The 27,662-nt window shown below is 34.4% G+C and overlaps 1 protein-coding gene across 1 annotated transcript in view; it reads right to left on the reverse strand.

Annotated features, from left to right (window-relative positions):
* TRPC4 (transient receptor potential cation channel subfamily C member 4) overlaps positions 1-27,662 on the reverse strand; it is a 342,201-nt gene that overhangs the window by 240,139 nt on the left and 74,400 nt on the right. The window contains exon 2 of the mRNA XM_081128497.1: positions 22,736-23,142. Within this exon, the coding sequence (XP_080984623.1) occupies positions 22,736-23,113 (378 nt within the window). The 5' untranslated portion in view covers positions 23,114-23,142. The remainder of the gene's footprint in view (positions 1-22,735; positions 23,143-27,662) is intronic.

Genomic DNA, 27,662 nt, shown 5'->3' on the forward strand with positions numbered 1-27,662 from the left:
CAGTCACAGAACCTGCTTAATACAGGTAAGATAAAAAAAAACTTCTTATGGATCTTTTCTTGACAGTGAGAGACACAGCAGAATCACATTAATAGTATGTTCTAATGAAAAATATTCTGGTCCAAAATTCCAGGATATCAAAATGAAGATAGGCAAAGTGAAAATATGGAATTAGTAGTTGAAGCCAAGAAGACAGGAAAGACTGCAGTTTAGTAAGGTGTTCAGGGTAAAGAGTCTCAGTGTCTGGCTATTCTGAATTGCCTAGAGCTAGACATGTGATTGAATCAGTTACCTAAAAAGGATTCAGAAGATAAAGCTGAGGAGACAGGCAATCTTGGCCCATCCACTATCAGTGTAGTCTTCAGCACATCTTTCAATAGCCACTATTAAAAATAGTATGGATTATCTTAAAAAATGAAAAATGGAACTGCCATTTGACCCAGTGATCCTACTTCTAGGAATATATCCTAAGGGACCTGAAACACCAATCACAAAGAACTTATGCACCCCTATGTTCATAGCAGCGCAATTTACAATACCTAAGATCTGGAAAAAGCCCAAGTGCCCATCAGTAAAAAAGTGAATAAAAAAGCTGTGGGGCATTTACACCATGGAATACCATGCAGCTGTAAAGAAGAAGAATCTCTTATCCTTTGGGACAGCATGGATGCACCTGGAGAATATTATGCCAAGCCAAATAAGCCAGGCAGAGGAAAACAAATATGATATGATCTCAATTATACGTAGAAGCTAAAGAACAAAATAAACTGATCGACAAAATTGATCCGGAGACATTGAAGCATGGAACAGACTAATGAATCTCAGAGGGAAGGCACATGTGGGCGGGTGGGTGGGAAGATATTAACCAATAATTTATATGTATATATACATAACCCATGGACGCAGGCAACAGTGTGCTGAATGTCTGGGGCAGGGTGTGGATGTTGGGTATAAGGGGTCAATGGGGGGAAAAAAGGAACATCTGTAATACTTTCAACAATCAAAACAAACAAAACAAAAAACAGCTTTACTTTTAGAGATAAGAGCACTGCCTGTTTTCTCACAGAATCAAATGACATTTGACAGAGATAGGGTGATTTATAAATGTGAGGAGAAAGTAAACTTTACCTTCATAATATTGAAACTGAAGATACAGATAATTATTATAATTATGGCTTTTACTTTTCTGTTAATAATGAAAAATTAAATTTAAAAGTACTAATTTTATTCACCAATATCACCCAATAAATTCAATTAAAAATATGTAATAATTAAATAAAAATACTAAAAATTTTAGAGTTCATTTTTGGATACTAAAAGAACTAGCTTATTGAGAGCATGTAAGATGTCTAAATGTTATGTCCCTTTTATTTAATGCTATAATAGTTCTATTAAAGACTTCTAAAGAAACAACTCTAATTTTATATTTAACCTAATCTGCCCATATATTTAATAAATTCCTTCTAATCAATTGACTTTTGCTGTTGTGGTATACATAAGCATTATAATCTTTGATACAAGCACTGACTTTTGCCTATTTAAAAGGCTATATATCATTATTGCCTATAGATGTTTTAAATGTCAAAATATACAACAGGAAGCTTGGCCCATGCATTTCAGTTGGTTGGAGCTTCGTCCCATACACCAAAATTGGCTGGTTCAATTCCTGGTCAGGGTACATACCCAGGGCTTGGTCAGGGCTTGTGCTGAAGAAAGCCAATCAATGTTTCTCTCTCACATTGCTCTCTATCTCTTTTTTTTCTAAAAATTAATCTTAAAAATCTTTTAAAGTACAAAAGGAGAATTTCACCCTAAATTCCACCACCCAGAGATATCTACTGTAATGGATAAATGTATATGTACACATGTATGTTTTATATAGGAAATTTGGACTGTGCTTTATATTTTTTAAATAATTACAGACTCTTGAAACATTGTAATTGCTGCAAAGAAGTCTGCATACTTTAGGTGGAACTTTTAATTTTCAAGATGTAGTGAGGCTCCTCAGAACACTATCTTTCACTTACAATCCAACACAGCATAGTGGTAAAATATAGAGCCAATTTAAAATATATACCTATTCCCAGAAAATTTCATAACAAATGTATTAATAATCTTGTTTAAATTCTGATGATGATATAAATCAGAATCATAAGCTCTTTGATGTTCGATTTTATCATGCCAGATTGTTCTTTTTGTGTTTTATTTTCATGAGTGATGGTAGGAATTTTTAATCCATCATTTTACCCATCTACCTTCTGTTCAACAAATGTACTTAATACCTACAATGTACACAGTATTTTGTAGACAAAAACAAGACTAAGATTTGATTTGATTTGATTTGATTTAATTCATGCCTGAGGAACAGACTGGTATTCATAAGCTTAAGAAGAAAGTGAACCTACCATCACAAGTACAACAGACAGAAAAATAATTTACATCCACAGCTAAGAGTTTTTTATATTTATATAATAGTAATCACATGAAGTAACAAATTAAAAGGAATAAAACTTAATTTAAAACAATTAGCAAACTAAAGTAAATGAGGATGGAAATACAATCTATCAATATCACAGGATCTACTGTGTTGGTAAGTTTGTAGGTAAGGTGAGACCACAACAACTTTGTCTTTCAGAATTAAAAATATAACACTATGGATTGCTACTGAAATAACTTGTTTTTGAAATTTCTCCTCTGGGATTGCATAAAAATAACTGAAATAACACTTGAAAACATTCTAGAAATGGACAGTGTGAAGCTAATCAGAAAAGATACATGGTAAATCATGTCATCCATGTAGCAGGGCTTCCTAGGAAAGAGAAAAGTGATGGGCACCCACTTCTAATGAAATTGTGGCTTTATTCTGGCTACAGCTAATGAAATATCACTTCAATTTTTGACTGGATGTCTGAGGAATGCACATGGAAAGATAAATAATCTCCCCATTCCTTTCTTCCATTTAATTCCTTTATCAGTGGACCTGAATCTTTAGGTATAAGAATGAAAGACTTCAGCAATTTATGAGTTCTGTAGCATCCACCTAAGATGATACTTCTTAACCTCTATTTTAATGTGTCAAATATATATACAGCAGGGTAAGTGGAGGGGCAACATTTTACTAGAAAAAAATTGGAGATTAATTTCCCTTCTTTTCTGCCCCAGATAAAATATACAGAAGAAGCTAAGCCCCAGGAAAAATCAAAACATGATTCCAACTATAGCACAAATTACAGAATGAAAAATGATTTCCCCCTGCTCTTTGCCTTTCAGATAATATTTGTAATACATGGAATGTGTTAACATTATAGTAATTCCTAAAGTACCATTTTAATAATTTTGTCATACAATTAAGTAAAGGAGAAAAACAAAGAAACATAGATTATGGTGGTTCATAAATTTTTATTGCTTTTTTTGGTAACTTTTCATCTGCATTAGGTAACCTATAAAACATTTGTATCAATTAATAAAATCATGTAAAAATAGACAAATTCCAAGAAAACTTGGATTATATGGTGCCTAACACAACTCTGCTAATATCGCATAGCGAAAAAAACTATGATCTACAAAAAAAAAAATCAATAAAAATAATATAAGGTAGAGGACTATTATTTTGAAGTTCATGCCAGATGTTTAAAATTAGTGCATTAATCTTTAAAAGCCTCAAATATTCATCATGTGTCAGTCTTTTCCTTAAGTGTGGTCAAAACAAATGATTTGCTTTACATCATCTATTAAAAGAGACACTGTGCCTTAGGTGAGCTGATATCTTGCAATAATTTTGACAATGTTGAATTTTAATGTCCTGTCTCGTCTGAAAACATAACTCCAAAGGGAATGTGCTTATTCTTTTATGAGATCGTCTTCAATCATTTTTCTTTATCATAACATTTCCTTTCTTTCTCTTTATTGAGAGTGAAACTATATTTTATTTGATAATTAAGAACATGTTTAGATTATAGTTATTTATATTTCACTGTAGTCTTATAAGCCTGGTCCCTTTCTTCTCTCCTGACTTTTAGATATCTCTGGATTAATAATGGTCAAGTTCCCTGGCTCCATCTAACCTCTCATAGATTCACAATTTTCCCAACCAGTATGTGAATATCTAGGAAGCCTTTCTTCTGAGGTTTCATCACCAGAATTCAAGTAGTTTGCTTCTTGTGTTCTTTATTGGCATATGCAAAACCTAATCATAACAATTTAGAAGCATAATGCAAATGTGGATCTTTAGACATAGATCAAATTATCATACTGGGTTCTAAAGTGAATGATGATAATTATGATAATAATAACAATACTAAGTGAAATGTGAATACACTAGGCACCTTATATGAAATAATTCACATTTCTAAATCTCATAATAATGGTGAAAGGTAGCCATTACCATTTTATGTTTCAAGCTAAATGACCACCATTGGGTCACAAAAGTAGTATGGGGTGGAACTAGTACCCCAAACCTCATCCTTTTCTACCAGGAAGCATTTCCTTTTATGCGAAAGTAAGCCTTAAACATTTATTTATATTTATATATTTTCCTTAAAGCTGGAATTAAAGTGATGTTTATGACAAATATTTCTACTTGATTTTAGACAAATTTGAATTCCAAGCCTGACTCAAGAAAAAATAATGTCAGTTATCTTTGGTAAGTTTCCTAAACTCCTCTAAACTTTACTTTCCTCATATCTGTGTAAGCTGATGGTTCCAGTAGTCAGTGTGTGTTGGGGGTAGAAAAGCAATGAGGATAATATCAAAATGCTCTTTAATTCTCTCTGATTTCACAGTTACACATTGAATCTTTGCTTTTATATTGTTTGTTTTGTGCTTTTTTAAATTTAAATTTTTTCAGTTACTTTCTTTTCATTTAATTAATTAATTATTTCAATTACAGTTTACCTTCAACATTATTTTGTATTGGTTTCAGGTGTACAGTACAGTGGGCAGACAATCACAAACATCACAAGGTGTTCCCCCAACCCATAGCTCCAGCACCCTCCTAGCACCACACATAGTCATCACAACACTCTTGACTATATTCCCATGCATTACCCTACAACCCCATGACTAGTTTGTGTTCCTCCTCCTTATGTATTACTAGTAGGTAAGGTTTTGATTAAGAAATTAGCTGATTATTATACTATTAATTGTGTAAATTGTAACCTTACAAATTGTGTATCTAGTGCTAATGCAAACCTAGATTTGTTGGTATTGCACCAACCTGCATTTGTAATGCTCCCAGTTAAGATGCAAGGACGCTGGTATACTAATGAAGGACTTGAAGTGTTGCAAGAGTTAAATGAACTTTTGGAGAGACCTAAAAGGTTCTTGGGACTGTTGATAGCTGGTATTGCTGCTTTAGTTTCTATTATTGCTACAGCTGTTGTTGCTAGAGTTGCTCTTACTCAAGAAATACATACAGCGAATTTTGTTAATGGGTTAGCAAAAAATGTATCGGATGCTTTGGGAACTCAAGAAAGAATTGATAAGAAACTAGAGGATAAGCTGAATGCCTTAGAAGAAACTGTATTACTTATAGATCAAATTCAAAGTGTAAAGGTGAGAATGTCGTTGCAGTGTCATGCTCAATTTCAATGGGTTTGTGTTACTAAGAAACCATATTGTAACTCTGAATGGGGGTGGGATAGGGTTAAAAATCATCTTATGGGGATATGGAGTCAAGATAATGTATCTATTGATGTTGCCCACTTACATGCTGATATAAATGCTATAGAATCTGCTCTTCCTCTAGATACCTTACCCGCTGACTTAGCAAAAGAACTCTTTGACAAGTTTTCTAATATTATCTCTGGGCATAGTTTATCCTCATTATTTTATTCTGGTATTATGTTGCTGGCTGTAGTGTTAATATTCCTATGTTTATTCCCAGTCTGTGTCCAAGCAGGAATGCGGAGCATCTCAGAGCTGCAGACAGGAGTCCACTAGCTCAAATTAAAAAGTAAAGAAGGGGGAGATGTTGGGATCCGGTGACGTGTCTGGATATGGTCCATGTCACCTGAGGGTCTGGAGTCAAGAACTCGACCCTCCCCACAAGTCCCATGAGGAGCCGAGATAAAGAAATTACCTAGGTCTGGGCTCATGCAGGAGGCAGGATATTTACTCTGAAAGAGTGTTTATGCAGCCTTGAAGGAACTACTTTGTATCACGCTCACCTCATTACTAATTGTTTGTTACTTACTGTATAATAAAGGCATTGAAGCCATTTGGTGCTGCTCCTCGTTAGAGGGCAGTCCTCCTGATCCCATAACTTTGTTTGTCTCTTTCATTCCCACTGCTTGAACTCAGGTTTGTTCATTTTTCAGGCTGGTTCCTGATAGTTTGTAACTACTAATTTTTGATTCTCAAACTCTTCATTTTTCACCCAGTTTTTTGCTACTTAGTTGAGTAATTGAGCAAGACAGGCAGCAAACTAGGTACTGGTTAAGCAGAATGTGGTTTAATGAGGTAAAATTCACCCATAACATACTTCTAGAACACAGGATTTAATGAATACTACCTGTAAGTCAGGAATTAAATTTACTCTGAAAAGCACTAATTTGACTACACTTGAGGTATACTTTCCTAAGGTGGCTAATTTCAGATCAGGCCAGAAGAACCAAAAGCTCCTCAGATGATAAAGGATTAAAGGACTCTGATACTCTAGAATAAAACCTGCAAGAAAGCTACAAATTAGAAACATGTATTTAATTTATCAAGTAACTTTTATTTTATTTTAAGAATTCCATTGATAGAGCTCTTACTTATATGTGTTCAAAGCAAAAATATTTCATATTGATTCCATTTAGAGTGAAGAGTATAATATATATATTATTGTGCATGCAAATATTTTTCTAATATGCAAATATATTATACTTTCCCCAAATCCTTGAATGCTATTTTTATACACTTTTACCATCTTCACAGAAACACAAAGTTCTGGTCTCTTTCTTCTTTTATTGATGTTGGTTTCTTTAATTTTTGTGTCTTGCTTAATTTAATATGAATATTTCTTAGACCTTAGGCACTATACCCACTCCAACAAAAATATAGATGTAAATACAATTGGAAAATCACTATTGTTTAAAAAACAAAGCAAACAAAGGTGCACATTATATATTATTACTTTTATTTGTCTTAAAGTTGCAATTTATTGCTAGGTCAGATTCCTTGAGGTCAAGGATTTCTTTGTGATCATATTTTAACAATCTTTTGGTCACAGTAGGTGGTCAAGGAATTTTAAAGATAATAAAGTAGACCTGGCCTGTGTGTTTCAGTTGGTTGAGCATCATCTCATGCACTGAAAGGTCACTGGTTTGATTCCTAATCAGTGCATATGACCAGGTTGTAGGTTTGATCCCCAGTACAGGAGGCAACAGATCAATGTTTCTCTCTAGTTCTCTCTCTCGATTCCACCCTCTATATCAATAAAGATATATTTTTAAAAAGAATTAAAATAGAAGAAATGAGGAAATACATGATTTCTTTGTTGAAACTTTGTTCACCCAAACCATTCCCCTAACTTTCCTACCTGTCTCTTCATCTTGACTTGTTCTTGCTGCTCTGTTACAGTGGAGTTAAAAAAGGAGCAGAAGTAGTGATTCTGAATCAGTAATAATATAGTGATTCTGTATGTGTGACTTTACCAAATAACCTTTAGAATCTTTATCAAACCTAAGAAACTATCTATGATTTCATGAATAGTAGTTCAATTTTCCATTATTTTTATTATGAAAGGGTATGTGTGCATGCACAAATATGTATATGTGTATGTGTATTTAGGAAGAAGGCAGGTATAAAGAAAAAATAAGTTTGGATTGGTAAAATTCATTTCTTAGCATAAGGAGGGAAAAATTACTAATAGACATCAGCTACTATTTGGCCAACATTTATTGAACACATATGCGCTAGGAACTCTACTGGGTGTGTATGCACATGCATACATACATATATATATGTGAAAGAAAACTAATATTTTTTCAAGAGTTGAGAGATGATTTGATATAGGTAATGGGATATTAATATGGAAGTTTCTATAAGTACTAATTACAGTAGATAAGAGATTCCCAGTTCAAAATTCTTGGACTCATATAGAGGTCTCTGATCTACCTCAAGAATACAAAGAATGGAGACAATGGAAATAACTGATACATAGTTTGAGGAAGATTTTTTGTAGAAAAATGAAGTTGGGCTGGGAGTTACATCTGATATCCCCAAAAGGAGAGTGAGAGATCACTGCCTACCCAGTTACCTCAAATGAAGCACAGGTGCTGTATAGGACCACTGACTGACACCCAGAAGGCCCCCACAGCAGTTGGTGACTTTATTATTAGTATGACTAGTATGCCATGCTCTTGTACCTTAAACCCCTCTCTCATCTCTCCCCTCCCAAAATTAAACACACACACACACACACACACACACACACACGTTAGTATACTGAAAGATAAAAGAAAACACTTAGTTGGGCTACTATGTATATAACCTAAGAATGAGATATAAATATGTCCAGTGTCTGGAAACACCATACCAATGAATAAATTTTAAAGAAAGGATAGGGAAAGGAATGTATATTAGAAGTTTTAATATAAATCAAGCCTATGCCTATGAAAATACATATATTACATATGCCTATGTTAGATACACATGCATGTGCATGTATTCCAAGAGGTATGAAGAAGTATATAGGATATGATGGTAGCAAAGAAGAGGGACATTTAATTCCATCAGTGATTCTAATTTATCTTACACATAAGTGAGGAAAAGGATTTGTGTTGTTTGCAAAATAACCTCCTTTAATCTGGGAGGCAGGGTCTGTCTGTGCAGACTCTCCACCACCAGGTCTAAATTCAAAACCAAGTTTCTCTCTGAGTCTCAACCAACTGTGTCAAGCCCAACCACAGGATAACACTGAAATGTGCATTGCTTGACATGTAACATTACCATTGTTCATGTGCTCTACTCATCTCCCTCTTCTTAACAATTTCTTAATGTACCAGTAGCATGTCCTTCTTACTGCCAATATCTTCCTACTACAATCTAAGAGGAATTGAGAAAATTGTATAACTAGTTTGGTTAAATCAGTAATTTTAAAGCATTTAAGATTTAGCCAGGAGTCTCTGGCTGAAGGAATTTCAGAATGTTCCTGTAGAGTCAAGGAAATAATGAGACCTTTCTATGTTGCACCAGGACCACATTTTACTTGTAACTTGTAGCATGTTTTGAAGGATTGAGATTTCTGGACATCTGATGGCCAAAGGAACAGGAAGTTTGGCAAAGGAAGAATAAAGGCCATGAAAATAATGGCCCTTGTTCAACTCTCCCTGGGGCAAGTTGTTTGATTTCATGGCTTTAGTTTCCTTATCTGTAAGTATTAGGAGTAACTGGGAGGAATCAATTAAGTAAATGTAAAAATACACACTGGGCCATCAAAGGAAAAGTTTTGTTGCAAGAATGATCTCTGCAATTCCCTTAGTAGTGTCTATGGGGGCTGCTGGAGGGGAGAAAGGCAAGTTAAGTCCTTAGTTACTGATGGTGGCTTTGGACAAGCTAACATGAGAGAAGTTATCACAAAGGTTGTTATGAGGTTTAAATGAGATAATGTTGAATGGTCTTAAGAGAATGATTGGTACATTGTAATGCTGAATTATTGTTAGCAATTTTAATTATTATTCCTTGAGCTACAACCACATTATGGTAAATGTAATAAAAACGTACAATGCACATCAATCTACTTGTTTTTCTCAAATTATGTATTGTTTTTGAGAAAAATTATTCAATATACTGCTAATTGAGGATTTTCTGATAATTTGGACAGTGGAAAATACACATAATATGAAGTCTAAATAATGTCTAAGTAATTGTTTCTAATTTATATTTTATCTATCATGATATTATTGTATTAAAATTTACATTTTTGCCCGGCCAGGCGTGGCTCAGTGGTTGAGCATAGACCTAGGATCCAAGAGATCAAGGTTCAATTCCCAGTCAGGGCACATGTCCCGGTTGCGGACTTGACCCCCAGTCGGGGGCATGCAGGAGGCAGCCAATCAATGACTCTCTCATCATTGATTTTTCTATCTCTCTCCCTCTCCTTTCCTCTCTCTGAAATCAATAAAGATATATTTTTTTAAAATAAAATTCACATTTTTATCTGATGGTACTATTGTTGCTTAACAATTCATCCTTTTTTCCAGTTCAAAAAAATTTATATACTTTCCCTAGAATATTCCAGAAACCAAGAAGAAATGTTACAATTAGATTACACACATGAGGGGGTGAGGATAATGCAAAGCTAAACCCACTCCACTCACCTATTATGATCTCATTTAAGGGAAAAGAGGTTATGAGCCTGGCTGGCATAGCTCAGTGGTTGAGCATCAACCCATGAACCAAGAGGTTGCCAAGAGGGCACATGCCTGGATTTCAGACTGGATCCCCAGTGTGGGGTGTGCAGGAGGCAGCTAATTGATGATGTTTCTCTCTCATCGATGTTTCTATCTCTCTATCCTTCTCCCTTCCTCTCTCTCAAAAAATTAATAAAAACATATTTAAAAATGAAAAAAAAGAGACATTATGCATTCAGTTGATAAATTGGCAACTATAATATTCTCTTACCCTCAAAAGCCACCCACTCCTTCTGGGTGCATGTGAACATTCTTTCAGAAGGCTACATTCTACATAGACTTAAAACTCAGTTTGGAATTGTTTTAGGACAGTAAAAAGCTAGGAAAATTCCTGGGCAAGTAGACTAGGGAAACTGAGGCAGGAAAATTAAAGCCAAAAAACTGCAGGCTGCTTATAGCAGGACCTTATCTTGAGAACAAAGGGTTAAAACCTCTCCTCACAAAAGTATGAAGGAGAGGAGGGGAGGGAAGACAGGAGGAGGTACCATAATTCAAACAAATCAAAGACTACTTAGTGCAAATCATCCTGAAGCTCTTAAAACAGCAGGGAGGAGGGGGAAAGAAGAGGGCAGTCTATCTCATCCTGCTGTTTAAACAAAAGAAGCCAACAGTCTCAGGATTTAATTGCCAGATGCTTCTCATAAACTGTGGAAAAGCCATAACAAAGAAAAGGGGAGATCTTCAGAGTTAATCTGTACTAGGATATCTAACAGAGGAACTAAAAAAAAAAAAAATCTATAAACAGGACAAGAATCTAGAATTGAGGTTGGGGCCAGCCCTCTCCCTCTGACTCAGGGGGCTGTCTGATAACACTTCTCTGTTGTCTGTGAGAGAAGCATGTCACAAAATTGTTAAATGTTTCTAATACATGACTCAAGCAATAGCAGCTTGAAACACTGACATATCTAGAAGTTAACTGATCCAGAAAATTATTAATAATTCAAAAAGAATAAATGGGAGAACTCTTTCTAAATGGTTGCAAAATTGTAGTATACTTCATAAGTCTTTATTTTCTTGTGTTTCAGATGTTAAAGCAATAAAACTATTTATTTTGCCTCTAACCCAGAGAATAAGTAAATATAGTAGGATAAAAGAAAAAGGCATTTAAAACAAAAAGATTTTTATTGACTTTAGAGAGAGAGGAAGGGAGAGGGAGAGAGAAATAGAAACATGGATGAGAGAAACATCTACATCAGTTGGCTACCTCCTGCATGCCCCCTGCTGGTGATTGAGCCTGCAAACCAGGCATGTTCCCTGAACAGTAATTGAACCAGTGACCTCTTGGTTCATGGGTGTATGCTCAACCACTGAACTACACCAGATGGGCAAGAAAAAGGCATTTAAAAATATATTGACTTTTTTGGGATGACCTTGGTTAGTAAAATGATATAGGTTTCAGTTGTACAATTTCTATAATAGTCTGTATTGTGTGTTCATCAAAGTCAACTCTCCTGTCACCATTTATCCCTACTTTACCCTTTTCTAACTTCCCCCATCCCCCAACACTCTGTTTATGAGACAATCTAATTACAATATGTATTTTTTAATATTCCAAATTATTTTAACACCTTATCTATACTATTAATTACAATTATTAAAAAACTCAGTTATTTCTTAGTGATTATATTTTAAGTATTATATTTAAGGAAGTTAAATTGGTATATTGCTTACTGAGAAATCATGTTATTATTTTTAGATTTAAGCAAAACTTTTATAATGGATTGGGAGGATTTTAATATATGACCCCCAAAATACTTTTTACCAAAGTTTATATGTGAAAGATTAGTTTCACTCTCTCTTATTTTAACATAAACTCACTTTTCAAAATAGCACTATCACATTACAATTCACTTGTTTTGAGGAATATTTAGCCTCTTCAAAGCACATATGCATTTTAAATTAAGTTAAAATTAATAAATGTAAAATGCTCAGATGGGATCAAGGTGGAGGGACCTATATATACTAAGCTTTCTTTTTCTTTTTTTTTTTAAATATATCTTTATTGATTTCAGAGAGAGGAAAGGAGAGGGAGAGAGACAGAAACATCAATGATGAGAGAGTCATTGATCTGCTGCAGCCCACAACCCGGGCATGTGCCCTGACCAGGAATCAAACCCTGATCACCTGGATCCTAGGTTGACGCTTAACCACTGAGCCACGCCCGGCCGGGCATATACTAAGCTTTCTTAATATTAGGCATTTCAGTGTGTTAACTATTTAATCTTGAATCTTCCTGGTGAGCAGGGACTATAATCCCCCTCTTATTTATGAGAAAGTCAGGGCTCAAAGACTGAGATTATAAAACAGGATTTATACCCACATATTTCTCTCTTTCATCCTTCTTCATTATATCTCATTCCTTCAATCTAAACTTACATGCTTTAGTTTCTCTGTCCAAAAACAGAGAACAGGGCCCTGTCATGTATTTTCTTACTGCTGAATGAAAATAACTAAATGCTTGGAGGTATTGTCTTATTGCTTGAAGTCCTTTTTCCCATTTGATTTTCAGGAGGGGCTAAAAACCTTTTACTCTTGTGGGTTCCAAACATATTTAATGATGTGTTTTTAAAATTGAATAATAAGTGTGGTATGCTGTGAGAAAATATAATTGGAAGGAATTATATTTTTCTATAATTTGATGGTCTTTAAGAAGAATAAAATATTAGTAGACAGTTCTGTCCCAAACATCTACAGAAACATTTGATCCACCCCAAAAGGTCCTTGAAATGCATCCTACAAAAATGTCTATGACCATACTTGGTCCAGCCAAATGGTCCTTGATATTCAGTTCTGTCAAAAAACATCCATGCATAGGTAATGTCCCTGTGTTCACACAGCCTATTATTTATAAGTTAACTTATACTTTTGGATTACAGGATTAATACATAAAAATACTATCATGGTAATAATTGTGTATGGCTGTACTACTAGTAATAACCCTTCTTGCATCCAAAGCCTAATGGGGCATGGCACATGCGGTGAGGTAGATAAGTCAGTGTGAATCATGGTTGTTTTGGTCAGCACCAAATACTAAGGACCTTTTGGTGCAAACCAAATGTCTCTGGGGACATTTTGGACAGGACCAAATGTACTGCAAGAGATACAATGTCAAAGTGACTAAGGAGGTTAAATGCTGTATTATTTTATGAGTCAGAATGACCAGTTGGCTTAAGCCACTAACATTTAAATTGTGCAGCATACTACATCTTTTAAAAATTCTTTCATTTAGGACAGAATTATTCAGATATTTTATGATTGCCATTGTTCTGCTAACTAAATACAATCTATACTATGTTGTAATACCTTTCAAACTCCCTGTTGTGAAATAATAGGACAATTTAATTTGAGACATTAAATGTACTTATTAAGGACTTTTGGTCAAAACAGTGGTATAGGTAAAAGTGGCAGTCCCATCCTCCCACAACCACATTAAAATTACAACTAAACCACAGAACCACCATCATTCAGAACCGCCTGAAATCTGTGCCTGAAATCTGGCTGAACAGAAGTCCTACAACTAGAGAATTAAAGAAGCCACATTAAGACTGGTAGGAAGGTCGGAGGTGCTGACACCCATGTGTGGCATTTTTTTATTCAGGAGGGATATCTTGGCTTCAGAGGTCTACATGAAGAGCAAGAGGTCTCAACCCCACACCAGACACCTCAGCCCAGGGTTCCAGTGCTGGGAAGAGAAATTCTCATAACTTTGGGCTATAAAAATCAGCAGAAATTGTGGTTGAGTGACACAGAGACTGCTGGAGTCCCAGGTGATCCTCTTAAAGGGCCAGCACATGGACTTACTCAGACTCACTCCCTCTGAGCTCCAGTGCTGGGGAAGCAGATTGAAAGGATCCAGGGACATACAGGGAGGAACTAAATTGTCTGGTATCAGGGCAAAAACTGGGGGGCAGCTTTCTTCCAGACAAAAGCGCTGGCAGAGGTCATTGTTCCTCTGCTGAAACCTCCCCGCCACAGTGCAGGCAGTAGCCATAACTGAGTCTCCATCAACTGGGCCCACACTGTTCTCCCCACCCTGGTGACTCCCTGAGACCTTGCCCCACCCAATTTGCAGCCCTACCCAAGCTTGTTGCAGTGGTCTTTCCATATGAATGGCCTGTTCAGGATCATGCTTCAGGCTTTTCTAAAATCCCCCAAAACTGCTGCAGCTGGCCTCAGCACTGTCCCACACCTCTCAATAAGAGGCCCCAGGGCTCCAGGCACTCACAGCAGTCTGCCTTGGTTCAGAGCTTGGCCTTTCCTGGGCACCTCCAAGCCCAACACAAGTAGAAGCCATCTGCAATGGCTCTGTAGCCCGTGCTTAGTGGCCCCAGTCAGGGGAAAAAAAGTAGCTGACTTTGCATCTGCCAGGAGGCCCCAGGGCCAGTGCACCCGTGGTCAGCTTCAGATCACACCAGATTACAACCCTACCACCTCCATGGGTGACACACTCAAGGCACAGACTCGGTGAGCACCAAAGTTCCACTGAAGCAAGTCCTGCTCCATAGGGGCATTTTCTGTACAGCAGCTCTTCCACTGAAGTTGCAGCTGTTCTACATAGCTGACTGGCCTGGGGATCAATCCCTCCCAGTGATGCCAACAGCATTCAAGACTCAACTACAATAGGACAGTGCACAAAGCCCACACAGGGGTATACCTAGAATGCCCAGCTCAGGTGACTGGGGAAGCTGAGCCCCTGAACCCTATAGGACACCACTACATAAGTCCACTCTACCAATTGCAGGAGACAAAGCAGCTCAACCTTATACATAGAAATAAACACAGGAAAACAGCCAAAATGCAGAAACAAAGAAAAATGTCGCAAATGAAAGAACAGAATAAATCTCCAGAAAAGGAACTAAATGAAATGGAAGCAAGCAAACTACTAGATACAGAGTTCAAAGCAATGGTTATAAGGATGCTCAAGGAGCTTACTGAGAACTTCAAGAAACTTAGTGAGAATTTCAAGAAACTTAGTGAGAACCTCAATGACATCAAAAAGGACCAGTCAGAAATGAAGCATACACTAACTGAAATGAAGAATGATTTACAGGGAAACAATAGTAGAGCAGGGGATGCCAAAAAACAAATCAGTAATTTGGAATATGAGGAAGCAAAAAACACACAATCAGAAAAGAAAAAAAGAAAAAATAATCCAAAAATATGAATATAGTGTAAGGAGCCTTTGAGACATCTTCAAGCATACCAATATTCGCATCATATGCTAGGTGTCAGAAGTAGAAGAGAAGGAGCAAGGAACTGAAAACCTATTTTAAAAAATAATGACAGAAAACTTCCCTTAACCTGGTGAAAGAAATAGACTTACAAGTACAGGAAGTGCATAGAGTCACAAACAAGAGAAACCCAAAGAGGCCCACACCAATACATATCATAATTAAAATGCCAAAGGTTAAAGACAAAGAGAGGATATTAAAAGCAGCAAGAGAAAAGCAGTTAGTTATCTACAAGGGAGCACTCATACAACTGTCAGCTGATTTCTCAACAGAAACTTTGCAGGCCAGAAGAGAGTGGCAAGAAATAGTCAAAGTGATAAAAAGTGAGGATCTGCAACCAAGATTACTCTACCCAGCAAGGCTATCATTTAGAATTGAAAGTCAGATAAAGAGCTTTTCAGACAAGAAAAAGCTAACAGAGTTCATCACCACCAAACCAGTATTACATGGAATGTTAAAGGGTTTTCTTTAAAAAGAAGAAAAAGATAAAAAATATGAACAATAAAATGGAAATAAATACATATCTATCAATAATTTAATCTAAAAATAAAAATAATCAAGAAATCTAATGAACAAAATAAATGGATGAATAAAGTAGCACCAGAGGCATGGAAACATGAAACAGACTGAAGAATCTCAGAGGGAAGGAGGGAGACAGGAAGAGAATAACCAAAGAATTTAGGCATATATGCATAACCCATGGACACAGACAATATGGTGGTGAAGCCCTTGGGTTGTGTAAGATCCAGGTGGAGGGAGACAATGGGGGGAAAAGGGGCATCTGTAATACTCGCAATAATAAAGATTTAAATAAAAAAGTACTTATTGATAAAAATATTTTAAATTGGTTACTATTTTATGTTATAAAGTTTATACTTAAGGATAATTTTCACCTTTTGCATTATAATGGTAGACTTAGATGATATTGTAAACAACTTTTCTACTGATAGTTTACATAAAAACATAAAGAAAGTATATCTGATCATTTATCTAGTTATGTCTCACAATAGGATAAATATTTTGGGGGGGTGAACATCTTTAATATTTTATTATAATTCTCCCTCTTTCTCTCTCATTCTTGATCTCCCTTTTGTGCTCTCTGAATTTTTATAGTAATATTTTATAATTTTTATAGTAATGATTTACACATATATTTATGTTCACTTACTATAAATATCCAGGATATACTAAAAACAAATAGAAAGGTATAATCCCAACTGGTTAACCACTAAGGAAAGTTGAAGTGTTTTCATTCTGCAAGGGGCAGCTCTAAAGACTAGAACACATAGGCTGTCCTGGCATACACTGTCATTTAATAGCACCATAGGACTACAATAGGTCATAAGATTACAGAGGCAAATTACCTTTTCCAAAGCCCAATCAGAAAAACCAAATGAATGCAGGAGTTAAACGTAATTTTTTTCGGGCCTTATGAATTTTAAAGCAGAAAGTAATTAGATCCTATCTGAAAATTTCAGGTTGTCTAAAGAACATAGTTATTTGTCAGTAACCAGGGCTATATTTATTAGCATCTATATCAATTGGATAGTGTTCTTTATTTTTAGTCAGTAGGGTATATTTTGAGTTGATAGCATATTTGCATTAACATGTTAATCTCAATCTCATATTTCAGACTCTTTGATATTCTGATCATTTAATAGGTACTGTTTCTACAGTCACAAATTTTATTAGCAAATATATTGAAACTATTTCTTAAAAAAAGATTTCCTTGTGGCCACTAAGATGAAAAAACAAACAAACAAAAAGACTAAACTGAATTAAATTATCCTTTACTCCCTTTTAACTGGATTTCTATTTCTAATGATTGCATTTTTTAAATGCAAAAATGTTGTTAACTCTAGAGAGTAAATTGCCAATGCTTAACTTTATCTTTTCAGCATATATTATTAGTATATTTGTTTGTCAGTAGGAAGACAGATTATGGCATAATACAGTAATAATAGTATATTAGGCTGTTATTATATTACCTTATAAAGCACTTTTTCAGAATTTGACCACCACCAGACTTTAAAAAGCAAGTAAATTCATACTATAATCCTAATTAACTGCCCAAAAAAACAACACTGAGTGTGATTCAGAGACTTGTCCTGTTAGGAAATGGTGAACATGCTAGAATTCAGCATTTCTATGACTCAACTCTGCTCTTTTGCAGCACTTCGCAGCTTCTAATGATATTGCTATTCCTTGGTATTTATTGAGCAACTAAATTATAAATGGCATTACAATATTCCAGATGGACATACAGCCTGAATATGTAGATTTAGAGGCTCTTTTGAACTGATTTAACTCAAATCCTAAATTAGGATAATTAACCAATGATTTAAATGACTCCCATTTAAATTAGTGCAGTGGCTAGAACCAGAAAGCACAGTGGTTACCTTTTGTTGATCCTTGAGTTCCAACACTGTACAAATACACGTATTCTATAACTTTCAACATTCTCTAAGGAAGCTGTTCTCAAAGGGTTGTCTACAGACCAGAGCAACATTAGTATTACCCTGGTACTTGTTAAAAATACAAGTTCCAAGGTCTCATTCCATACCTGCTGTTTAGACTATCATCATGGGATAGAGCAATCTGTGCTTTAACAAGCCCTTCCAGTGATTCTGATGACACTGAAGACTGAGAACCACTATCTAAGTGAAGAATGGAAAGGAACGTTCTATTTTTGATAATTATTTACTGAAGCAGCTAAAACTGAAATTGGATCTGGCTTTAGAAGACTTCAAAGAGAAAGTTCTGCCAGAAATAATTAAAAGTCAAGTAACCAATCAATTGACTGAATCAGGGCTAAAAAGTCACTCAGTTATTTCCTGTAGAGAAATAAGGTACTGAAAATGTTAAAGAAAGGCTCAGTAAAATTATCAAAGAATATCAGAGTAATAATGATTCTAGCAAGGGAGCAGTAAAAGAGCATATTTTCCTGTTTAGCGCAAAGAAACAAATGTTGTTGTTTTATGTTTTGTGTGTTTTTTTAAATATGTCTTTATTGATTTCATAGAGATGGAGAGGGACAGTGATAGAAACATCAATGATAAGAGAGTCATTTATAGGCTGCCTCCTGCACGCCCCCTACAGGGGATCGAGCCCAAAACCCAGGCATGTGCCTTGACCAGGAATCAAGCCTCTAACTCCTGGATCATAGGTCAATGCTAAACCACTGAGTTACACAAGCTGGGTGAAACAAATGTTCTTTATGCTGTCTACTACATGAAATAAATTATTTTTCTAATTTTTGATACAAAAATAAAAATAAACACTAAGAGCTCAATACTTTGATATGAAGGTCTATATTAAAGTCTATATGAAATATGGAAGGAAATATTTAATTATCTAAGCCAAACAGGCAAAACCTAAATATCTTCATTAAATACTCCATTGAAAAAATATTTTAATATATTAACAATCACAAACATTTAAACAATATATAAGGGCAAGAGGAGAAAATGTCAGAATAATAGGAAGACAACTGTTTCTATTTGCTTCAATGTCCTCACTATATTTATATAGCAATCCCAGATCCTTTCTTAAGTCCAAAATGTTTAATTACTTCCTACTGAAATTCAATAAATAAAAAACTGAGTATATCCAATCAGGTCCCTGAAACCTTTTCTCATAGTACCTATCCCAATTAAAGGAGTTAATTTTTTCCAGCTATAAACCCTTACACCTTCTTTCTCTTTCTCATCTAGGCCCTTCTCCTGCTCCCTCATGCTCTCTACCCAATAACATTTTTTATTTACCAAATCCAGTTCATTTAAATTCATAATTGCATGAGTACTTGTTTTTCTTTCCCCCTTTCCATTGTGATCACCTTTATTCATATTCCCACGTTATTTCTACTGTCTCTCTTCATAACTAGACCTTAAGACTCTGGCAAACAGGAACAATGTCTCCTCCCCAGAGCCAAAGCACAATAAGAATCCTCAGATTTTTCTCAGGAGAATGTACTGGATGAAAACACAAACTAATCTGAAATCTCAAAGCCCTTGTGATTTCAGGATGCCATCAAACACTGAATTTTTTTTCCAGAGAAATAAAATAATATGTGACAAATTTGTAAAAGAATATATAGTCTAATCGACATGTGTCAGATTTGCATGGTTTTTGTATTAGATTCTGTTTCTTGACTCATTTTAAGACAAGTTATGTTTATTTTGTCCACTTGGCTATTTTTGTTTTTAGGCTTTAACACTTGGCTTCAATGACCTCACCAAAATTAATGGCAAATTTGGGGGATATCCATGAGACTGAGGCTTAGGCAAATTATGATATCAAAATTGACTTTCAACAATCTAAAGATTCATCTAAAGAATTACAATTTGTGAAAGAAAAAGTTCCAGTCTAGAACATATTTGCTACATACAACACACTGACTTATAGAAACCTATTCCAGAAGATGTTGGCTGTCTTTAGGAGCTGTATTACCTAAGTAAATCACAGATAAACATCCAAGCTTTAATAGCGTTTGACTGCATCTCCAGGCCCCAAAGACATCTTTTGTGTGCTGTATACTATATACATTTCATGTTGTAACAACCCGTTTTATTGTACAACATACCAAGATCTCAGCGTAGGTAGTTTGGATTTGCTCTTTCAAATTATAAAGTTCAAACAAAAAGATACAATTTTATTTATTTTTTTAAATTCTCAGTGCTTTCACTGAAGAGGAAAATTTTTGGCCAGAAAACGGATTCAAGAGGAATCTTCCAAAAACACATGGCCTAGGATGTTTTAGACTCTTTGCAGATTTCAAACCTTTACTGCCTTTCATTAACAAAGTTTAGATCAGGAGCCAGAACCTACTTGTGAGATAAGAATTTAGCTCAAAAGTTTAACATCTTCCAACAAACACTCCAATAATAGCAGGTATCTTCCCTAGACACCAAATAACTCTAGCCACCACAAATGTCATTGACTAAAGAGACATTGAAATGTATAGCCAATGTTCTCTACAGAATAGAACTAAGTCTATTTTATAATAAATGTGAAAAACACATTTAATAGCAATTTTATTCTATAGACTTGTTGCAATTTAAATGATTTAGACCACAGTCACAGCTGTCTTATGGTTTCCTATATAGGCATAAAATAAGAGGGTGTGCACTCTAAGGTCTTTATTATTAGAAAATACAAATACTTTAGGGATATAATTATGGAAGGAATTTCAAAATCACAAGGTGACAGAGGAAGTAGCACCTGAACTTACACAGATAAAAATACACTCCTAGTCACTCTTAAGTATCCTATACTCTCTTGGTGAAAAAGTGGGATATAACATTACATATGTCATTAGATATTACCATTACCTGTCTATCCCTATCAAGTGTCATATAACTTTGAAAGGATAGATGAATCAAGGAAATTTTTCTATCAGTAAAATTTAGCAATCTAAAAAGGTAAAGCACAGACACCTGAATATGAAACAGACAACAAAGAGTGAGCAAAGCCTGGCTGGCATGGCTCAGAGGTTGAGCATCGACTTATGATCCAGGAGACTGCAGTTTGATTCCCGGTCAGGGCATATTGCCCGGGTTTCAGGCTCAATACCCAGTGAAGGGGATGTAGAAGGTAGCCAATCAATGACTCTCTCTCATCACTGGTGTTTTTATCTCTCTCTCCCTCTCCCTTCCTCTCACTAAAATCAATAAAAACATATTTTAAAGAAAGAATTAACCAATCAGATGCAACCTTATTATGGGAGGGGGCCAATATGATGCAACTCTAATATATGACCTATATATTTATGATTCAAGACAGGGCATTCACACCAGACTGCTATTATTGTGTTGGCTGTTGTGATTTTTTTAATTTGATAATCTAAAGGAAAAGAGGTCAGTGTCCCTGACTAAATAGTCAAGTACTGCATGTTGTAAAAAATTTTGCAGCACAGCCTGGTTGAAAATCGATGCTTTAAAAGAACATCAAGTCTCCTAACAGTCTATCATTTGCAGAAATAGAGATTTGTGGATTATCAAAGTGGGCAGAAATTGCTAGAGATGTAATAACACACACATTTAATAAGATTTTACTTTAAAAGACAAATTTTGAGCTACTGCGGTATGTTCAATGTCTTTTCAATTAGTAAAATAGACTTCATGCAGGGAAGTGAAGAGTTCAGTGTGAAAGGAAAAGGATCAAATAGACAATTCAGATACAGGGAAATAACAAAGGGGAGGGTCTAGACCAGGAGTGGGGAATGTCCAGTGGGCTGTATACTGCCCCTGAAATCATTTGGTCTGGCCCTGCCAAGGCAACCACGGGCAGGACTCAAAATTCAATAAACCCAGGAGCTTTTTTCATACCTAATTTTTAAGCTGATAATTTTGTGTGGCCCTCAAATGATGTTATAAATATCCAAATGGCCCCTGGCAGAAAAAAGCTTCCCCACCCTGGTAGACAGACAAATACAGTCTTTATTCATTTCTATCTGATTTCTCTATTCCTTAGTGATAAAAACAGGGAAATAACAAGGAAAAAGAAAAACATATTGTGTGTCATTTTAGTTTATTTTCTACTGATGATATTAAGATGTAGCTTAAAATTTTGCCAATAATAAATTTGATATTAAGTTTATAGTCAGAGATTAGTTATTTTCTGGTAAACTATTAAAAAGTTTAAGTCTCAATTTAAGACAATCCACTAGAATTTGCTGAAGAACAATATCAAAATTTGATGACACAATTCACAGTCTCAAAACAGGCAAGCAGCTTAAACAGAAAAACACAAAAAAAAATTCAGCCTGCTACTGTAGAATGTTAGAAAATGAAAGGCAAGAGGGAAAACACCCACACCTGCACAATAAGTCCCAAACAACATTATATGTTGAGCATTACATAGAAATGTTTCCAATGGAAAGAAAGCCAACATAGGTTACTTTGTTTTGCTTTGGTTCTCACTAAAGGTCTGATTTGCCAGGTTAAGTGGTGGTGGCAGTGACTGCTGGAGGATATGAACTGGGTGCTTAACAGTTTTCTATCATAATAATTCTGATTTCAATGTTTCTATTAACATTTGAGGGAATGTGAACACCCATAGAAACCTTCTGCAAGTAAAATGAATTAAAAACAATATTTTTGCACATACCTGTTTTTCTCCACTGGGCTTTTTGTGGTTCAATAACAGCTCAACAGCTCCAACAACTTCTTTCCTGATTGCATGTAATAGAGCATCGCCAACATAGACATTAAAGCTTAAGAGTAGTTCAATGAGCTCCAAGTTCTCATTTTCAATTGCAATTAGGAGAGCAGTTCTTCCAAGAGGATCAATGCAATTAATATTGATTTTAAAATAAATTTCAGCTTCCTCTAGGGATTTCTTGACACTTGCATAATCTCCCTTTTCCACAGCATTTAAGTAGGCTTTTTCTGATGGAGAGAGTTCTGATTCTGCTCGAACTATCCTTAGAGGGATGCGGTCTCTGTAGGGTGCATTAACATTTCTTTTGTAGTAGAACTGAGCCATGTTTTATGCCATGCTATTTCTTTTTGTCTCTGAAAGCACAAACAAAAACAAAACAAAAAACACAAAGATTAGTGTTAGTACACTTTTAATTATTATGCATTACACTTAACTCACAATTATGTTAATAACAATAATGATGCTATTATCATTAAGTAATAATAGTGAAGTTTTTTCCCTTAAACAATGGAAATGGATTTAGTAAGTATTCAATTACCTGCAAACATAAGTTACAAAGTCCTAATCTAAGAGGAATAAAAAAAGGTTAGTATTTGCAAGTTATTTTAAAAAATTACTTTGCTAGTGACATTTGTCAAAGGATATGCCTATAGATTTTTGGAAATTTGTAAGATTTATCATAAGTATACATAATTTTCAGCAGAAAAATCTTGAAAATCAGAGGCTGTATCTTTCAGATTCCAAAATTGGACTACAGATCTTCAAATATATCATTCATTATCAATTTTGCTAATCATGGAGATGCTGTTGAGATTACGAATATCACTATCTTGGACATATTTTTTTGTCATGTAGTATATTCTAAATGTTAGTAAGTATTGACATTAAAGTTAAAGTGAATTAATGATATCAATGTCAATAAAATGTTATATTGAGCATAATTTTATTTTTTGTTTTGTAAGTAAATTCACTGAAGAGGAAAGCATGTGTACTCAATATATTAATGATCAAAATGAGCTCAGGCAATTCAATGTTCAAAGGAAGGATTTAGAAAAGGATTAAATGGAGAATTTATTATGAACAGGCTATTTTCTTAATTCTATTACCTTTAGATCATGAAGCAATAAACCACAAGGTAGTAATATAATTATTATAAAATGTATTATTATTTGAACTTGATAGTAAAAATATAGTTGTAGATGAGAAAATTATTTTAAATAAATAAAAGCTCATCTTAAGATAGAGTAATAATAAAAAGGTTGCTGATAGCTATATTGATTTAGTATCACCTTAGTGTCACAAATTTACAGAAAAAATGTATTATATTTTGAATGTAATTTTTATTATTGTTAGTTTTTTATTTCATACTCATGATCTGAACTATTTTATTATTTATTCTATGTCATTTATATTCAAGTCACATGTTTATTTACAAACCCTTGCCATATTAAATTAATATGAATGGGGCATTCCAGGTACCTGAGCAAACATATTAATCTTAATTGATCTTTTTAGACCAAATATTTTAGAGTAAATTAACTTGATGTGAATAATGCTTTAACTATAGACTAAATATATATTGCACTAACAAGTGTAATTGTATTTAATGTAATGTTTTCATTTTGAAAATTATGCATTGTTTGCATGCTAACTCAGTTTAATAGAAATTTCAGTTATCAAGCCAGGTAAGTTTTACCCTTTGATGCCCAGATTACTCAGTATGATTTCTCAAATACCTAGGTTTGGGAACAAATATGTAAAACTGTTATTTTATAATTTGTTCCTTTCTGGCATATTAAATTGAGTATTTTATAAGATGACTTTAAAGACTAAGCTAAAAGTGGGAATCCAATAATCCTGAAAATTTTTCTCAAATATTTTATTAGTCTTTGTATTTTAAATGTATAATATTACCAACTACACAGCATGACATAAATTTATTTTCACAATTGCACACGGGGTATTGTGAGTTTTTTAAATGCCAATATTTTAAAGAGAAATAAAAAATAATTTTTAGAGAAAAATAAAGAGTAATGCTGGTGTTTAAATGTATTAATTTAGATATGCAAATTACATGCTTGAAGTTTGATTATAATTTTATTATTTTGGGAGTCCTTTAACTCAGTAGAATAATAGAAATAGAATTTATATTATTAGATGAAAAGGACAATTTATTATTCCTCTAGTATAGTTAAAACTTCAATAAAGCAAGATAATTATGATGTTACATATCTCATTCTAATTTTCTGATCCTGAATGCCCCATTTATGTACCAGTGGTAATGATAAAATATTTGCCTTAAAGTGACAGTTATCACCCACTTCCCCAACACTTCTTTTCCCACTTCATGGAAACATCCAGAAGAGTGTATGAGATCAATGTTGTAGCTTTCATATTCCAGTTTTATCAGGACTAAAATATACATGCTTCATAATGATAATAACTGGTATTTATATTCTATTTCAGCAGTATATATTCTTCTCCATTACCTCTCATTGTTCTTACCTATTGCTCTTGGAAAAATATAAGAATATGCCATTTTTAGAGCTGAATTTGAGGTTTCCTACCAGTAATGTTTTTATGTAAGACTACTGTTTGCATGCAGCTTATCCAAAATATAGGTTAAAATGAAAGTATGAACACACACATACACACACACACATAATCAGAACTTCATGTGAATTGTGACTCAATCAAGACTAGGAGTCACCTAGAGGATGTAAATGTATTCCATTCTGCTTTATTTCATTTACATTATTTTATTAAGACAGTGTCAAACAGAGAATTAGATATTAAATAGCATTTGACTTCTCTTTTTCAAAGTGAAGGATGTCAGTGATAGTGAAGGGATTGGTGAACAACATAGAAGCTACTGAGAACTTGGGAGAGGGGAGGGGACAGATAATGAGAATTAGGCTTGTTAAAATCTATTTAAGTTAATCCATATAACTGCCACAAAAATAAATTACATAAGTAAATTTTTAAAAGAGTGATACACTGAAAAAAAGGCATTTCTAGTCAACATTGTTAAGATGTGAACTGGGCATAAGACATTAATTATATGTATACTGTTTATCCATCCATAAAGTGAGGTAAACAACAACTCACAAAAGAATGGGGGGAGAACCAAAGAATGCTAAGAAGGATCTTTTATTAACTGTAATGACCACTTCCAATACAGTAAATTTGAAAAAAATAAGAACTCATATTGGGAAGACTAGATGGTTTTGAAATATATTTAAAATTTAAATACATCAAATAAATAAAATTTAAATATTTACAGTGTAATATTAAAACAGAGGGAGAGAGAGAAGACAGAGAAGGCAACTGATGGCAAAATACCTTAAAAGAGTAAGGAAGGTTATTTTTCAATACATAGACTTGTCTTCCTGGGTTATCTGAGAGGTAGCAATACATCTAATAGGTGGGGGAAAATCAAGTTTAACGTTTTAAAACTGATATACAAATGCAACAGCGAGTGGAAGGTGCTGAAGAGGCCGATGGAGTTTCTAAACTGTCATATTTATCAGCGACAATGGAATTGCTACTGAATAGAAAGACAGTAAAAGAACAGGGGACACAGCTGAGAAAATATCTTGACCTAAAATGTGGAAATAAAAGCCTGCTCCTGGTCCTGCACTTTCAGAATAAACTTTCTGGAGGGGAAAAGATGTTTATTGCTATGAAATTACATTATTTAACAAAGCCTTTAATTTCAATGTTCCCTTTATAACACATATACCAGAAGTGAAGTGACTGCTTCATTAAGTTAAATTTCATAGAGTCAGAGGAGATATGGGAAGTGATGGCAAAAAATAAAAGAAGAAAAAAAAGATGTGAATTTTTAATTAACCTAAAAGTTATCTTCCCTAAATTTGTTGGAGATTTAAAAAAACAAAACTGTGGAGAGAGCTAATCTTGACATCAATCCCAAGAGTAATTTTTAAAAATTGTCATTAGATATGAGAACCACAATTATCTAATTAACATACAGACATTCCCTGACTTACAATGATTGGACTTAAGATTTTTCAATGTACCAACTTTACAATAGTACATTCAGTAGAAATCCTCTAGTATAATACTCTCTCATGATGCTAGGCAGTGGCAGTGAGTCTCAGCTCCTAATAAGCCACTCCATCACGAGAGTAATCAACCAATACTCTAGATGTACTACATTGCCAGAGTTATTTTGATATTGTGTTTTATGCGTCACATCCCATCATGTCTACAAAATGCACATCTGTGTCTCCTGCTTCTAATGAAGAAAGAAACTCAAGATGGCTAAGGTAAGTGTTCTGAGCACACTTAAAGGTAGGCTAGGCTAAACTATGATGTTCAGTAGATTAGGTGTATTAAATGCATTTTCCACTTAGGATTGCGTTCATTGAGATGTAACACCATTGTAAGTTGAGGAGCATCTGTACAAAAAACACACAAAACTTCTAGATATTTATATGGATCAGAAGGCATATTCCCTAAAGGATAAACTTAATTGTGCAGTAGAAACAATGAATTTGAATTCCAAAAATCACAAAGGAAAATAATTATACAGAAACCTCAACTCTTGAGCATACATTATTAAAGATAAAATAAAATTTCCCCAAACATCTTTTTTTGTGTGTATGTGCTTTTTATTTCCTAGTTCACTGTCAAAAGATACGTTTCCAGGTGTGTTCTCAAGATATAATGAGGAATAAAGACTCCCATTTTTTCTTAGGTTACCACTATACATCTTCAGTTGCATTTGTACTTCTTCTGGAATCTGTTATGAAATAAAATTTTCCTGGATAATTTATTCACACTCCAATTCAGATACTTTTTCTTTCTATTGGTATATTATCTCAATAATATTTGGCATAATATATACTGC

This window comes from Miniopterus schreibersii, assembly GCF_964146895.1.
Source record: "Miniopterus schreibersii genome assembly, chromosome: 2".
Lineage (NCBI taxonomy): Eukaryota > Metazoa > Chordata > Mammalia > Chiroptera > Miniopteridae > Miniopterus > Miniopterus schreibersii.